The sequence below is a fragment of the Antennarius striatus genome, chromosome 10, assembly GCF_040054535.1.
Source record: "Antennarius striatus isolate MH-2024 chromosome 10, ASM4005453v1, whole genome shotgun sequence".
In the NCBI taxonomy this organism is placed as follows: domain Eukaryota; kingdom Metazoa; phylum Chordata; class Actinopteri; order Lophiiformes; family Antennariidae; genus Antennarius; species Antennarius striatus.
Genome location: NC_090785.1, coordinates 11,037,343 through 11,052,195, shown reverse-complemented (window position 1 = coordinate 11,052,195; position 14,853 = coordinate 11,037,343). Strand labels below are relative to the sequence as shown.

Sequence of the window (14,853 nt, the reverse complement as noted above, 5' to 3'; positions counted from 1 at the left end):
GTGTATCCTGCTTCAAAATAGGTTGGTGTTGTGATTAGATCTTAAAAATGAAAATTATTAGCTATTATGAGCATTCAATAATGCTGTGACAGCTGCCAGCCAGCTGGAGACACTGCTGTTACAATGCCAAGTTGTTTTCCTTATGGCTCACAAACACTCATTCAACACAGGTAACCTGTGTTTAGGGGAAACATATCACCACTGATAACTTCTTTACTTCCCTTGAACTTACCAAAGCACTAAAGGCTCAGAAAAGCAGCCTGGTTGGTCCAATAAATAAGAGTAGACAAGTGCTTCCTCTATCTGTAGAGGAACAAAGGGCCTTGCAAACTAAGGAGGTACTGAAATGTGACAGTGTAACCCTAAGTCTATCAATGCTAACCAAGGAAAAACCTCTCAATTCTAATCACAATCCACACAGCTGTCAACATTACAAGTGGCCACGAGGCTAAACTGGACAGTGTTACGTACAGTACCACAACACAACCAAGGTTGGAGTAGATGTGCTTGATCAATGGTGAGGAAATATTCAGTGTAAGCTGCTACATGATGTAGGCCATTGGTGGTGTTTCATAATATTGACAGTTTCTTAATACTGGTGGTGTTTCACGATACTCTTGACCTGGCTGCCATAAATGCTTCGGTCCTGTTCAAGAAATGCACCAATAAAATCATGTCACAGAGTAACCTCATAATGTGACTAGCAAAGGAGCTTTGCTCAGAAAACATGAAAGGAAAATGGTGGCGCGAGAGCTCCGGTTGGAGCACCAGAAGATTGAGGAGGAGGTAGTACCAACTGAATAACGTGTAAGAAAAATAAAGCAAAGGTGTAACAAAAAATAAAGCAAAGGATAATTGTGTCAAATGTCATAAGGTAGAGGGAGATGCACAAGGAAGGTACAGGTTACCTGTGTTAACTGTGAATGATTGGGAGCCACAAGCAAACCATCTTGGCATCGTAACAGTGTAGTCTCCAGCTGGCTGGCAGCCGTCACAGAATTACTGAATGTTCATAATATTTAATAATATCCATTGTTATTGTTACGGGTCTCAGACTATGGTACCTCATTAACAAAGTACAAATCTGTCAAACACAGATGAAATACAGCAGCAATGAAAACACGGACCACTCAGTTTGTCATTCAGGTTACGTCTCTTATTCAAACAATTCACAATAAAACAATACATAACATTTTGTCTTTCAGCTACAACGTCCACAGTGTAAACAACATATTTCACAATACATGGAAAACACATGCATTAACATTAACTTTCATATTATGTAACAAATCCAACAAAATAACGGTTTCCTGTAATATTAATCATGTGGGAGCCCGAATCTCACTCTGTAGCAACACTAGCGGTCTGTCTGCAAGACCAAACTGAGGGTAAAGCAAACCCAAAACACCCGCGACGCGGTTTGTGTACCTTCTGTCTTGGCGGCATTTCCACGATTCACAAAGTTAACAGAAACACTCGAACACTGTCACACGTTCTTTCTAACACTTTTTTGTGCGACGTTGACTCTTCATGAGTTGAAATTGGTATTTTTTACCAACTACTGACCTGTAAAACACAGATGAAATGCAGCAGCAATAAATAGACGAACCGCTCACTTTGTCGTTCAGGTTACGTCTGAGGTGTGGAGGAGGGTCCCACCTTAGACAACCCGGGGCGCAACTGCTCCCGTGAGAAAGTTTCCATATTCCGCTGCCTACACTTAACACATTTTTTTAAATGTTAACTATAAACAGATGAAGATAAATCAATTAAAAATAAATCGACACAACAGTGATCTCACAATTTTCGGTGTACCACATTAAGGTCTAATGATGACACAAACCTATTTTAAAGCAGGATACATTTAGATTTTTTTTTTCTAGGATAAATTTGTTTTTATTTCAAAGTTCGAATTTGGATGTGGAATTGCAGAGAATCTATGTTGTCTTAATTAAATAAACAAAACGATAAATTATTGCAGTTTTAATTTAGTGTCCTGATGGGGTTTTTTTACCTATTCCATGTATTTTTCTCAGATATTTTAATGGTAATCCAAATTATATACAAATAATGTCAGAGCAGTCAAAATGACTACCTTTGGTGGTTCTAGGTAGTAATACTCAGATCTCTTTTGTGTTTTGAAATTTTAATAATCAAAAAATGTTAGAATAAAATACATTCATATTTAGGAAAAGTCAGGGTCCTATTGGTACATAGGTTTTCTTAAAACCAAGTTATGACATTTTCAAATTTTTAAAGCAGTCAAAATGACTGCCTTGGGAGTTCTAGCGTGAAATGAGGACCTGCTTTTCAGCACTATGGACAGCGCAAGGAAAATCTTCATCCGCGTCTGAAATGCAGGACTTCCCTGATCAAATATATTCAGTTTCATTGTTAAAGTTCAGGACTCCTTTGTAGCAGTATTTGAATGTCTGAGACGCTTTGGTTTCTTTTTTATGATGTCCTTTCATAATTTAGACGAGTGCAGCGTTTTGATCCTGTTGTACTAAAGATGGTTTTTGTTGTCTCTTCGTCATTTACGTTTCACCAGGTTGGTTTAAATTTTGCTGCTATACAACATTGTAATAAAGCTGAAGTACATTTAATATCTATAGAGGTCATTCAATGTCATCATCATTCGTTCGATGGTTGCCATACTCGCCCACTGACATGACGTCACACAAATCATGTAACATGAAGTTAGTTATCCTCATCAAAACAAATCATCCCACTAATACCTGAATGACCCCTCTCTAAACTAACACAGATTAAGTTTACATTAGATTTACAAGATGATTTAATTGCAGTTGTAAACGTGTAGAGAGTCACTCGGCGTGAGTAAAAACGTTTTTATAAATGTCTTACGATATATGAGGTTTCACATGAACACATCCTGAACATATAATCCCGTGCTTAACATAACTTCATGCAGCCATAGAACTTAACATAACGTATACACCATTCAGGACGAATTTAATTTCCTGCTGTGTTTTAGATCAAAATAACTGAATTCAGAACTGATGACAGTGTTCTGAACACAGATTTAATTCATGTTGGTTTCCTGCAGTTGTCTAATATGAACTCTTAGGGCCGCTGTTGACCAGAGTGTCTTCTGTTGACTGTATTGTTGTTGCTGCACCTCCTAGTAAGATCGACATAATAAAGAAAGACCACGAAGGAAAAGCACGGACACACGAACAGTGGAGAATATTTGATGAGAAATATTGGATATTCATACTTGATTTCCCGAATTTGGATCATACAGGCGACAAAATAAGCTCTTGTACTGGAAATATTGATATTTTTGTTGGATATTAATTCTCTGACTCGCACGGAGATCATTTGGAGCGAACAATGACGAGGCAGGTACTGCTCTTTATCTCTCTCCTCTTCATCGGCTCCGTTCACGGACAAATCAGCTACACGATTCCAGAGGAAATGACTAAAGGATCTTTAGTCGGAAATATTGCGCATGATTTAGGTTTACAACCCAAACGCCTGTCGTCTGGGAAAGCTAGAATTTATTCCCGAGACAACGACGAATACATGGAGCTGAACAGAGAAAGAGGAGTCCTCCTTGTGAAGGAGAGAATCGACAGAGAGGCGCTCTGTAGACGGACGACGCCGTGTGCTTTACACTTTCAGATCATTTTGGAGAATCCGATGGAATTTTACTCTGTTACCGTCCAGATCACAGACGTCAATGATAACGCACCAACATTTCAAGAAAGGGAAATCAAATTTAAGATCAGTGAGTCAGCGACTGTCGGGTCAAAATTTGTTCTCGAAATGGCTGTGGATCTTGATGTAGGAAATAACGATCTTCAAAGGTACGAATTAAAACCTACTGATAATTTTGCACTGAAACTGCAAAATAAAGCTGACGGGAATAAAGTAGTGGAGATGGTGCTGCAGAAACCTTTAGACAGAGAGAAGGAGGAGCAGATATCTCTCGTGTTGACGGCTGTAGATGGAGGAGAGCCGCAGATGTCAGGAACAATGCTGATCGTCATCACAGTTTTAGATGCTAATGATAATGCTCCCGTTTTCACACAGCCCATATACAAAGCTACAGTTACTGAGAATTCACCTAAAGGTACCGTTGTTTCCACTGTTAAAGCCTCAGATGCAGATCATGGTTCAAATGGTAGAATTAAGTACTCGATAACAAATACATTAGATCATGTTCAGAAAATCTTCCGAATAATGGAGGAAAACGGTGAAGTTATTTTGAGTGGAAATGTTGATTTTGAGGACTCCAGACACCATGAAATTAATATACGTGCAAGCGATGATGGAGGACTGACAGATTCGTGTAAATTAATCATTGATGTGCAAGATATGAATGACAACAATCCCGAAATTAACATCATGTCTAAATCAAATGTGATATCAGAAAATGCAAAAGTCAATACAGTGGTTACAATGATAAATATTGAGGACAGGGACTCAGGAGAAAACGGAGACGTTAAATGTTTTATCAGCGAAAATATTCCTTTCACTCTAAAAGCATCTAACAATAATTTTTATAGTTTAGTAACAGACAGTGATTTAGACAGAGAGAGATCCTCTGAGTATAACATCACAGTGAGCTGTTCTGATGAGGGAGTACCCTCCCTCTCCAGCAGCGTCACTCTCACCTTGCAGATCTCTGACGTCAATGATAACGCGCCTGTCTTTGAGAGGAGCTCATATGAGGCCTACATTGTAGAAAACAACACACCAGGTCTCTCTGTATTCACGGTGAAAGCTAGAGACGCTGACTGGAACCAGAATGCCCGTGTTTCTTACATCCTGGAGGACTCCTCTGTTAACGGAGTGCCAGTCTCCTCATATGTGTCCGTCAGTGCTGACAGTGGAGTCATCCATGCAGTGCGCTCTTTTGACTACGAGCAGATCAGAGATTTCCACTTCCGCGTCAGAGCGCAGGATGGAGGCTCCCCTCCTCTCAGTAGTAACGTGAGTGTGAAAATAGTGATCCAAGACCAGAACGACAACCCTCCTCAGGTTCTGTACCCAGTCCAGACTGGAGGCTCTCTGGTGGCTGAAATGGTGCCTCGTTCAGCAGATGTGGGCTATCTGGTGACCAAAGTGGTGGCTGTTGATGTGGACTCTGGACAGAATGCCTGGCTCTCCTATAAACTGCAGAAAGCCACAGACAGGGCGCTGTTTGAAGTGGGCTCACAGAATGGAGAAATCAGAAGCATCCGCCAAGTGTCTGATAAAGATGCTGTGAAACAAAGACTGACTGTTATAGTGGAGGACAACGGACAGCCCTCTCGTTCAGCTACAGTCATTGTTAACGTGGTGGTGGCGGACAGCTTCCCTGAAGTGCTGTCGGAGTTCACTGACTTTCCACACGACAAGGAGTACAATGACAACCTGACTTTTTACTTGGTGTTGGCTTTGGCTGTAGTTTCCTTCCTCTTCATCACGTCTTTGGTGGTGATTATCTCGGTGAAAATCTACAGGTGGAGACAGTCTCGCATCCTGTATCACTCCAGTCTCCCTGTCATTCCATATTATCCACCACGTTACTCAGACACTGTGGGGACAGGGACTCTCCCACACGTGTACAATTACGAGGTGTGCAGGACGACTGACTCCAGAAAGAGTGACTGTAAGTTCGGCAGAGCTGCTGGTCAGAACGTGTTGATAATGGATCCCAGTTCTACAGGGACGATGCAGCGGATACAGAGTGAGAAGAGCATCCTGGACGAACCAGACTCTCCCTTACAGGTTAGCTTTCTTTCTTAAGAAAACTATTTTTTCATTTGGTGTGATTTCATCTATTTTAAAAAAGACATTGCTTCATGTTTCCTTCTGTGCTCAGTGACAGTGATGCAGTACATTGGCCGTTGTAGAGTTTTCTTCAGCACCATAGACAATTTCCCAGTTTGATTTGTCACTGTCACTTCCGCATTCCGATCTTTTGAAGAACGTACAGTGTTAATTATATTTGAGTAACGATGTATTGACGTTGCACTTCTCTTTCTCTTGTAGCAGCTAATGTGTACTAACAATTTTACTGTTAACTAGTGTAAAAGGTTATAGTTCTTTCGGTTACTTGGTGCGCTGGCAACTTGTCCGGCCGGAACACCGCCCCATCCCGCGCCAATACCTCCGCTGGGATTGGCTCCAGTAAACCACGTGACCCGCGGGAAAAGCTGCACAGAAATGAACGAATGAAGGAATTATTTCCGTAGCATATATTGAGTCAAACTGTAATGGGATATTTTCTTTAAGACAGCATTGATTCATGACCTATCTGGCCATTTAGTACCTATGATTGAGATAATTTGCATAGTTTTAAGTTTCCTTTTTAGAGCAACCTTCATCGTATTCTTTCCTTCGATTCTCTTCATGCTTGGTTCGGTGAATTGAATTCAGAAAAAATTATTATTAAAATGCTCTTCTATTTGCAGTAGTTTTAGTAGTCATGATTCTGATAATTGTATCAATTATAGCAGTACATGACAAATAACAAATAAAATGTGGTTCTATTTGTAGTGGTTGTAGTAGTCATGGTAAGTCTTATAATAGTATCAATCATGGCAGTACGTGAGAAAAGATTTGTCATAAACAACTTTCAATTCATAAAATCGATTGCAGTTATTTCAGTGCTACTGCACCAAATTACATTAACTGATTGAAGTGCTTGTCGTTCATTTACAGTCGATTCGTTGCAGTACCAAATGACAAAAATAAATTATAAACCCGTATGCCTTTTTTAATCACTGCTTAGCAGTTTTTCAATATAATTTTTTCCGTTCTTTTTTCTTTTACTGCTTTCTTGTCAATAACAAACCCCGTCATATTTGTATTTTTCCAGTCTTTCAATTCCGTCTTTGAGCCACTTATTCCTGACGGTCCCGCCAGATCGAATCTCTGCATTGCCTTCATTTCTTTCCTATATTCTCTTTTAAATTGTTACTGGTGGATATAATGGATTGCTAAATTATATCTTAACGTCGATTTTAAGACAATACATTAATTCACGACTTGTAGTTCAATGTCCACATCGCTTTGAGTGAAATTTCCTGAGTTGCATTCAGTTGATGTGCTGCAGTTTTACAATATGGACTCTTAGGGCCGCTGTAGACCAGAGTCTGGATGATTGAGAGGATGCTGGTTGCACCTCCCTAGTAATATCGACACAACACAAAGACATCACGACGAGTAAAGACGGGAAATTTTTGCTAGTGCGCCTGTCAACGAAAGAAGAAACATTTCCGTCTGAACTGCGTTTGTCTTTACCTTGATGATAATACAGCTGCTTATTTGAGATTCGATTTTGGATTTCAACGTCTATTTGATTTTTTTTTTTTTAATGTTTGGAATTTAAAACCAACATGGAGTCTCAGTGGCAAAGATCGCATAGAACAATGAATCGGCAAGTACTCCTTTTCATCTCTCTCCTTTCCCTTCATTCGGTCATCGGGCAAGTCAGCTACTCCATACCCGAAGAACTGACGAAAGGATCGATAGTGGGTAATATAGCACACGATTTAGGCTTAGAAATAAAACGTTTGATAGTAGGTAAAGCTCAAATATACTCTCGAAGCAGCGACGAGTACATCGAGCTGAACAGAGAAAGAGGAGTCCTCCTTGTCAAAGAGAGGCTCGACAGAGAGGCTCTGTGTCCAGAGACGGTCCTGTGCGCTGTGCATTTTCAAATTGTATTGGAGAATCCTATGGAGTTTTTCTCTGTTACTGTTCAGATTACCGACATAAATGATAACGCACCTGCTTTCGAAAAAAGTGAGATGAAATTCAAAATTAGTGAGTCGGCCATGGCAGGAGCAAAATTTGTTCTGGAAAGAGCTGCGGATCTCGATGTTGGAATAAATGACCTCCAAAGCTATGAATTAAAACCAACTAATAATTTTGCTCTGAAGCTACAAAATGTCCCCGATGGTAGTAAAAACGTTGAAATGATGCTGCAGAAACCTTTGGACAGAGAGAAGGAGGAGCAGATATCTCTCGTGTTGACGGCTGTAGATGGAGGAGAGCCGCAGATGTCAGGAACAATGCTGATCGTCATCACAGTTTTAGATGTTAATGATAATGCTCCCGTTTTCACACAGCCCATATACAAAGCTACAGTTACTGAGAATTCACCTAAAGGTACCGTTGTTTCCACTGTTAAAGCCTCAGACGCAGACCATGGTTCAAATGGTAAAATTACATATTCAATCACAAACACATTTGACAGCGTCAGAAAGCTTTTTAAGGTAAATAAAGATGACGGACAGATTTCATTAATTGGTGAAATTGACTATGAAAAAGCAAAAAATTTTCAAATAAATTTACTTGCCAGTGATGATGGAGGACTGACAGATTCGTGTAAATTAATTGTTGATGTGACGGATGTGAATGACAACGAGCCCGAAATTAACATCATGTCAAAATCAAATGTGATATCAGAAAATGCAAAACTCAATACAGTGGTTACAATGATAAATATTGAGGACAGGGACTCAGGAGAAAACGGAGACGTTAAATGTTTCATCAGCGAAAATATTCCTTTCACTCTAAAAGCATCTACAAATAATTTTTATAGTTTAGTAACAGACAGTGATTTAGACAGAGAGAGATCCTCTGAGTATAACATCACCGTGAGCTGTTCTGATGAGGGAGTACCCTCCCTCTCCAGCAGCGTCACTCTCACCCTCCAGATCTCTGACGTCAATGATAACGCGCCTGTCTTTGAGAGGAGCTCATATGAGGCCTACATTGTAGAAAACAACACACCAGGTCTCTCTGTATTCACGGTGAAAGCTAGAGACGCTGACTGGAACCAGAATGCCCGTGTTTCTTACATCCTGGAGGACTCCTCTGTTAACGGAGTGCCAGTCTCCTCATATGTGTCCGTCAGTGCTGACAGTGGAGTCATCCATGCAGTGCGCTCTTTTGACTACGAGCAGATCAGAGATTTCCACTTCCGCGTCAGAGCGCAGGATGGAGGCTCCCCTCCTCTCAGTAGTAACGTGAGTGTGAAAATAGTGATCCAGGACCAGAACGACAACCCTCCTCAGGTTCTGTACCCAGTCCAGACTGGAGGCTCTCTGGTGGCTGAAATGGTGCCTCGTTCAGCAGATGTGGGCTATCTGGTGACCAAAGTGGTGGCTGTTGATGTGGACTCTGGACAGAATGCCTGGCTCTCCTATAAACTGCAGAAAGCCACAGACAGGGCGCTGTTTGAAGTGGGCTCACAGAATGGAGAAATCAGAAGCATCCGCCAAGTGTCTGATAAAGATGCTGTGAAACAAAGACTGACTGTTATAGTGGAGGACAACGGACAGCCCTCTCGTTCAGCTACAGTCATTGTTAACGTGGTGGTGGCGGACAGCTTCCCTGAAGTGCTGTCGGAGTTCACTGACTTTCCACACGACAAGGAGTACAATGACAACCTGACTTTTTACTTGGTGTTGGCTTTGGCTGTAGTTTCCTTCCTCTTCATCACGTCTTTGGTGGTGATTATCTCGGTGAAAATCTACAGGTGGAGACAGTCTCGCATCCTGTATCACTCCAGTCTCCCTGTCATTCCATATTATCCACCACGTTACTCAGACACTTTGGGGACAGGGACTCTCCCACACGTGTACAATTACGAGGTGTGCAGGACGACTGACTCCAGAAAGAGTGACTGTAAGTTTGGCAGAGCTGCTGGTCAGAACGTGTTGATAATGGATCCCAGTTCTACAGGGACGATGCAGCGGATACAGAGTGAGAAGAGCATCCTGGATGAACCAGACTCTCCTCTAGAGGTGAGGCTCTCGGCTTAAAACAGTGATTTTAACAACATGTGCATCAGATTTGAAAATATTAAGAAAATGCATTCATGCTCCTTCCGTGACACTCGGTGCACCAGGATTCTGCAACTACTAGAACTACCATAGGTAATCATTTTGACTGCTCGGACATTATATGTATATAATTTGGATTGTTATTAAAATGTCCAAGACTAAATAGATGGAATAGGTAAAAACACATCAGGACACTATATAAAAACTGTGATGATTGCATTTTTATTTATTTTATTGACGCAACATAACTTCTCTGCAAATACACAACCAAATTTGAACTGTAAAATACAAAAAAGTGTATCCGGCTTCAAAATAGGTTGGTGTTGTGATTAGATCTTAACAATGAAAATTATAAGCTATTATTAGCATTCAATAATGCTGTGACAGCTGCCAGACAGCTAGGGACACTGCTGTTACAATGCCTAGTTGTTTTCCTTATGGCTCACAAACACTCATTCAACACAGGTAACCTGCCCCTTCCTTGTCCAGCTCCATCTACCTTATGACATTTGACACAATTATCTTTTGCTTTATTGTTCCTACACCTTTGCTTTGTTTTTCCATTTCCAGGAAAATTAATTACGTGTGGGAGCCCGAATCTCACTCTGTAGCAACACTAGCGTTCTGTCTGCAAGACCAAACTGAGGGTAAAGCAAACCCAAAACACCCGCGACGCGGTTTGTGTACCTTCTGTCTTAGGGGCATTTCCACGATTCACAAAGTTAACAGAAACACTCGAACACTGTCACACGTTCTTTCTAACACTTTTTTGTGCGACGTTGACTCTTCATGAGTTGAAATTGGTATTTTTTACCAACTACTGACCTGTAAAACACTGATGAAATGCAGCAGCAATAAATAGACGAACCGCTCACTTTGTCGTTCAGGTTACGTCTGAGGTGTGGAGGAGGGTCCCACCTTAGACAACCCGGGGCGCAACTGCTCCCGTCAGAAAGGTTCCACATTCCGCTGCCTACACTTAACACATTTCTTTAAATGTTAACGATAAATAGATGAAGATAAATCAATTAAAAAATAAATCGACACAACAGTGGTCCCACAGTTTTCGGTGTACAACATTAAGGTCTAATGATGACACAAACCTATTTTGAAGCAGGATACATTTAGATTTTTTTTTCACAGTTTGAATTTGGATGTGTAATTGCAGAGAATCTATGTTGTCCTGATTAATTTAACAAAAAAATCAATCATTATAGTTTTAATTTAGTGTCCTGATGTGTATTTACCTCTTCAACGTATTTATTCTCAGCTATTTTAATGGTAATACAAATTACATACAAATGATGTCAGAGCAGTCAAAATGACTGCCTATGGTGGTTCTAGGTAGTAATACCCAGATCTCTTTTGTGTTTTGAAATTTTAATAATCAAAAAATGTTAGAATACGATATACACATCTTTAGGAAAAGTCAGGGTCCTATTGATGCATAGGTTTTCTTAAAACCAAGTTATGACATTTAAAATTTTAAAAGCAGTCACAATGACTGCCTTGGGAGTTCTAGTGTGAAATTAGGAACTGCTTTTCAGCACTATGGACAGCGCAAGAAAAATCTTCCCACTTTCAACGAGTGCAGCGTTTTGATCCTGTTGTACTAAAGCTGGTTTTTGTTGTCTCTTCGTCATTTACGTTTCACCAGGTTGGTTTAAATTTTGCTGCTATACAATATTGAAATCAAGCTGAAGTACGTTTAATATCTATAGAGGTCATTTAATGTCATCATCATTCATTCGATGGTTGCCATACTCGTCCACTGACATGACGTCACACAAATCATGTAACATAAAGTTAGTTTTCCTCATCAAAACAAATCATCCTACTAATACCTGAATGACCCCTCTCTAAACTAACACAGATTAAGTTTACATTAGATTTACAAGATGATTTTAATTGCAGTTGTAAACGTGTAGCGAGTCACTCGGCGTGAGTAAAAACATTTTTATAAATGTCTTACGATAAATGAGGTTTCACATTAACACATCTTGAACATATAATCCCATGCCCAACGTAACTTCGTGCACCCATAGAACTTAACATAATGTACATACAATACAGGACGAATTTAATTTCCTTCTGTGTTTTAGATCAAAATAACTGAATTCAGAACTGATGACAGTGTTCTGAACACAGATTTAATTCATGTTGGTTTCCTGCAGTTGTCTAATATGAACTCTTAGGGCCGCTGTTGACCAGAGTGTCTTCGGTTGACTGTATTGTTGTTGCTGCACCTCCTAGTAAGATCGACATAATAAAGAAAGACCACGAAGGAAAAGCACGGACACACGAACAGTGGAGATATTTGATGAGAAATATTGGATATTCAGACCTGAATTCCCGAATTTGGATAACAGATGCGAAAAACTAAGCTCTTGTACTGGAAATATTGATATTTTTGTTGGATATTAATTCTCTGACTCGCACGGAGATAATTTGGAGCGAACAATGACGAGGCAAGTACTGCTCTTTATCTCTCTCCTCTTCATCGGCTCCGTTCACGGACAAATCAGCTACACGATTCCAGAGGAAATGACTAAAGGATCTTTAGTCGGAAATATTGCGCATGATTTAGGTTTACAACCCAAACGCCTGTCGTCTGGGAAAGCTCGAATTTATTCCCGAGACAACGACGAATACATGGAGCTGAACAGAGAAAGAGGAGTCCTCCTTGTGAAGGAGAGAATCGACAGAGAGGCGCTCTGTAGACGGACGACGCCGTGTGCTTTACACTTTCAGATCATTTTGGAGAATCCGATGGAATTTTACTCTGTTACCGTCCAGATCACAGATGTCAATGATAACGCACCAACATTTGAAAAGAGTGAAATGAAATTTAAGATCAGTGAGTCAGCGACTCTGGGTGCCATATTTGTATTAAAACGGGCTGTGGATCTCGATGTAGGAAATAACGATCTTCAAAGGTACGAATTAAAACCTACCGATAATTTTGCTCTGAAACTACAAAATAAAGCTGACGGGAATAAAATCGTGGAGATGGTGCTGCAGAAACCTTTAGACAGAGAGAAGGAGGAGCAGATATCTCTCGTGTTGACGGCTGTAGATGGAGGAGAGCCGCAGATGTCAGGAACAATGCTGATCGTCATCACAGTTTTAGATGCTAATGATAATGCTCCCGTTTTCACACAGCCCATATACAAAGCTACAGTTACTGAGAATTCACCTAAAGGTACCGTTGTTTCCACTGTTAAAGCCTCAGACGCAGATCATGGTTCAAATGGTAGAATTAAATATTCAATCACAAACACATTAGATGACGTCTTGAAAGTGTTTGAGGTAAATGAAGATAACGGTCAGGTTACTTTAATTGGAAATCTAAACTTTGAAGAGTCCCGAAATTACGAAATAAATTTACTTGCCAGTGATGATGGAGGACTGACTGATTCGTGTAAATTAATTGTTGATGTGACGGATGTAAATGATAACGAGCCCGAAATTAACATCATGTCTAAATCAAATGTGATATCAGAAAATGCAAAACTCAATACAGTGGTTACAATGATAAATATTGAGGACAGGGACTCAGGAGAAAATGGAAATGTTAAATGTTTCATCAGCGAAAATATTCCTTTCACTCTAAAAGCATCTACAAATAATTTTTATAGTCTAGTAACAGACAGTGATTTAGACAGAGAGAGATCCTCTGAGTATAACATCACCGTGAGCTGTTCTGATGAGGGAGTACCCTCCCTCTCCAGCAGCGTCACTCTCACCTTGCAGATCTCTGACGTCAATGATAACGCGCCTGTCTTTGAGAGGAGCTCATATGAGGCCTACATTGTAGAAAACAACACACCAGGTCTCTCTGTATTCACGGTGAAAGCTAGAGACGCTGACTGGAACCAGAATGCCCGTGTTTCTTACATCCTGGAGGACTCCTCTGTTAACGGAGTGCCAGTCTCCTCTTATGTGTCCGTCAGTGCTGACAGTGGAGTCATCCATGCAGTGCGCTCTTTTGACTACGAGCAGATCAGAGATTTCCACTTCCGCGTCAGAGCGCAGGATGGAGGCTCCCCTCCACTCAGTAGTAACGTGAGTGTGAAAATAGTGATCCAGGACCAGAACGACAACCCTCCTCAGGTTCTGTACCCAGTCCAGACTGGAGGCTCTCTGGTGGCTGAAATGGTGCCTCGTTCAGCAGATGTGGGCTATCTGGTGACCAAAGTGGTGGCTGTTGATGTGGACTCTGGACAGAATGCCTGGCTCTCCTATAAACTGCAGAAAGCCACAGACAGGGCGCTGTTTGAAGTGGGCTCACAGAATGGAGAAATCAGAAGCATCCGCCAAGTGTCTGATAAAGATGCTGTGAAACAAAGACTGACTGTTATAGTGGAGGACAACGGACAGCCCTCTCGTTCAGCTACAGTCATTGTTAACGTGGTGGTGGCGGACAGCTTCCCTGAAGTGCTGTCGGAGTTCACTGACTTTCCACACGACAAGGAGTACAATGACAACCTGACTTTTTACTTGGTGTTGGCTTTGGCTGTAGTTTCCTTCCTCTTCATCACGTCTTTGGTGGTGATTATCTCGGTGAAAATCTACAGGTGGAGACAGTCTCGCATCCTGTATCACTCCAGTCTCCCTGTCATTCCATATTATCCACCACGTTACTCAGACACTGTGGGGACAGGGACTCTCCCACACGTGTACAATTACGAGGTGTGCAGGACGACTGACTCCAGAAAGAGTGACTGTAAGTTCGGCAGAGCTGCTGGTCAGAACGTGTTGATAATGGATCCCGGTTCTACAGGGACGATGCAGCGGATACAGAGTGAGAAGAGCATCCTGGATGAACCAGACTCTCCTATCGAGGTTAGAATGTAACATTTTAAGTTTGAACACGGTGTCGAGAAAGTTTTGCATTAATCAAAATAATTAAAATTTTAATTTCCCATATTTGTCTTTATATCAAACAAATCCTCAACTTTGTTTTTCCTTCATGATTTGACAAATAAGAGGAAGAAACAGAAACTTTTATGTTTTTAGTTTTCACGACGTCCATATATTTGAA

At 40.9% G+C, this 14,853-nt stretch overlaps 3 protein-coding genes across 6 annotated transcripts in view; all 3 read left to right on the top strand.

The window, feature by feature from the left end:
* LOC137602779 (protocadherin gamma-A2-like) overlaps positions 1-14,853 on the top strand; it is a 208,616-nt gene that overhangs the window by 109,178 nt on the left and 84,585 nt on the right. For 2 of the 4 annotated variants that reach the window (XM_068325807.1, XM_068325800.1), the window contains exon 1: positions 3,355-5,739. The exons of the other annotated variants lie outside the window; for them this stretch is intronic. In XM_068325807.1, coding sequence (XP_068181908.1) covers positions 3,355-5,739 — 2,385 coding nt within the window. Of the gene's footprint in view, positions 1-3,354; positions 5,740-14,853 lie in introns of those variants that run through there. 4 annotated transcript variants of the gene reach the window in all.
* On the top strand, positions 7,386-9,788 carry LOC137603135 (protocadherin beta-16-like). The gene has a single exon (XM_068326373.1). The coding sequence runs from the start codon at positions 7,386-7,388 to the stop codon at positions 9,786-9,788; it is 2,403 nt and encodes an 800-aa protein (XP_068182474.1).
* On the top strand, positions 11,910-14,793 carry LOC137602987 (protocadherin beta-16-like). Its single transcript, XM_068326143.1, has one exon. It carries the CDS (start codon positions 12,270-12,272, stop codon positions 14,664-14,666), a length of 2,397 nt encoding a protein of 798 aa, XP_068182244.1. The 5' UTR covers positions 11,910-12,269; the 3' UTR covers positions 14,667-14,793.

What these genes read in the sequence shown, in the direction of transcription:
- LOC137603135 (XM_068326373.1), top strand. Translation starts at nt 7,386, where the DNA reads ATGAATCGGCAAGTACTCCTTTTCATCTCTCTCCTTTCCCTTCATTCG.
- LOC137602987 (XM_068326143.1), top strand. Translation starts at nt 12,270, where the DNA reads ATGACGAGGCAAGTACTGCTCTTTATCTCTCTCCTCTTCATCGGCTCC.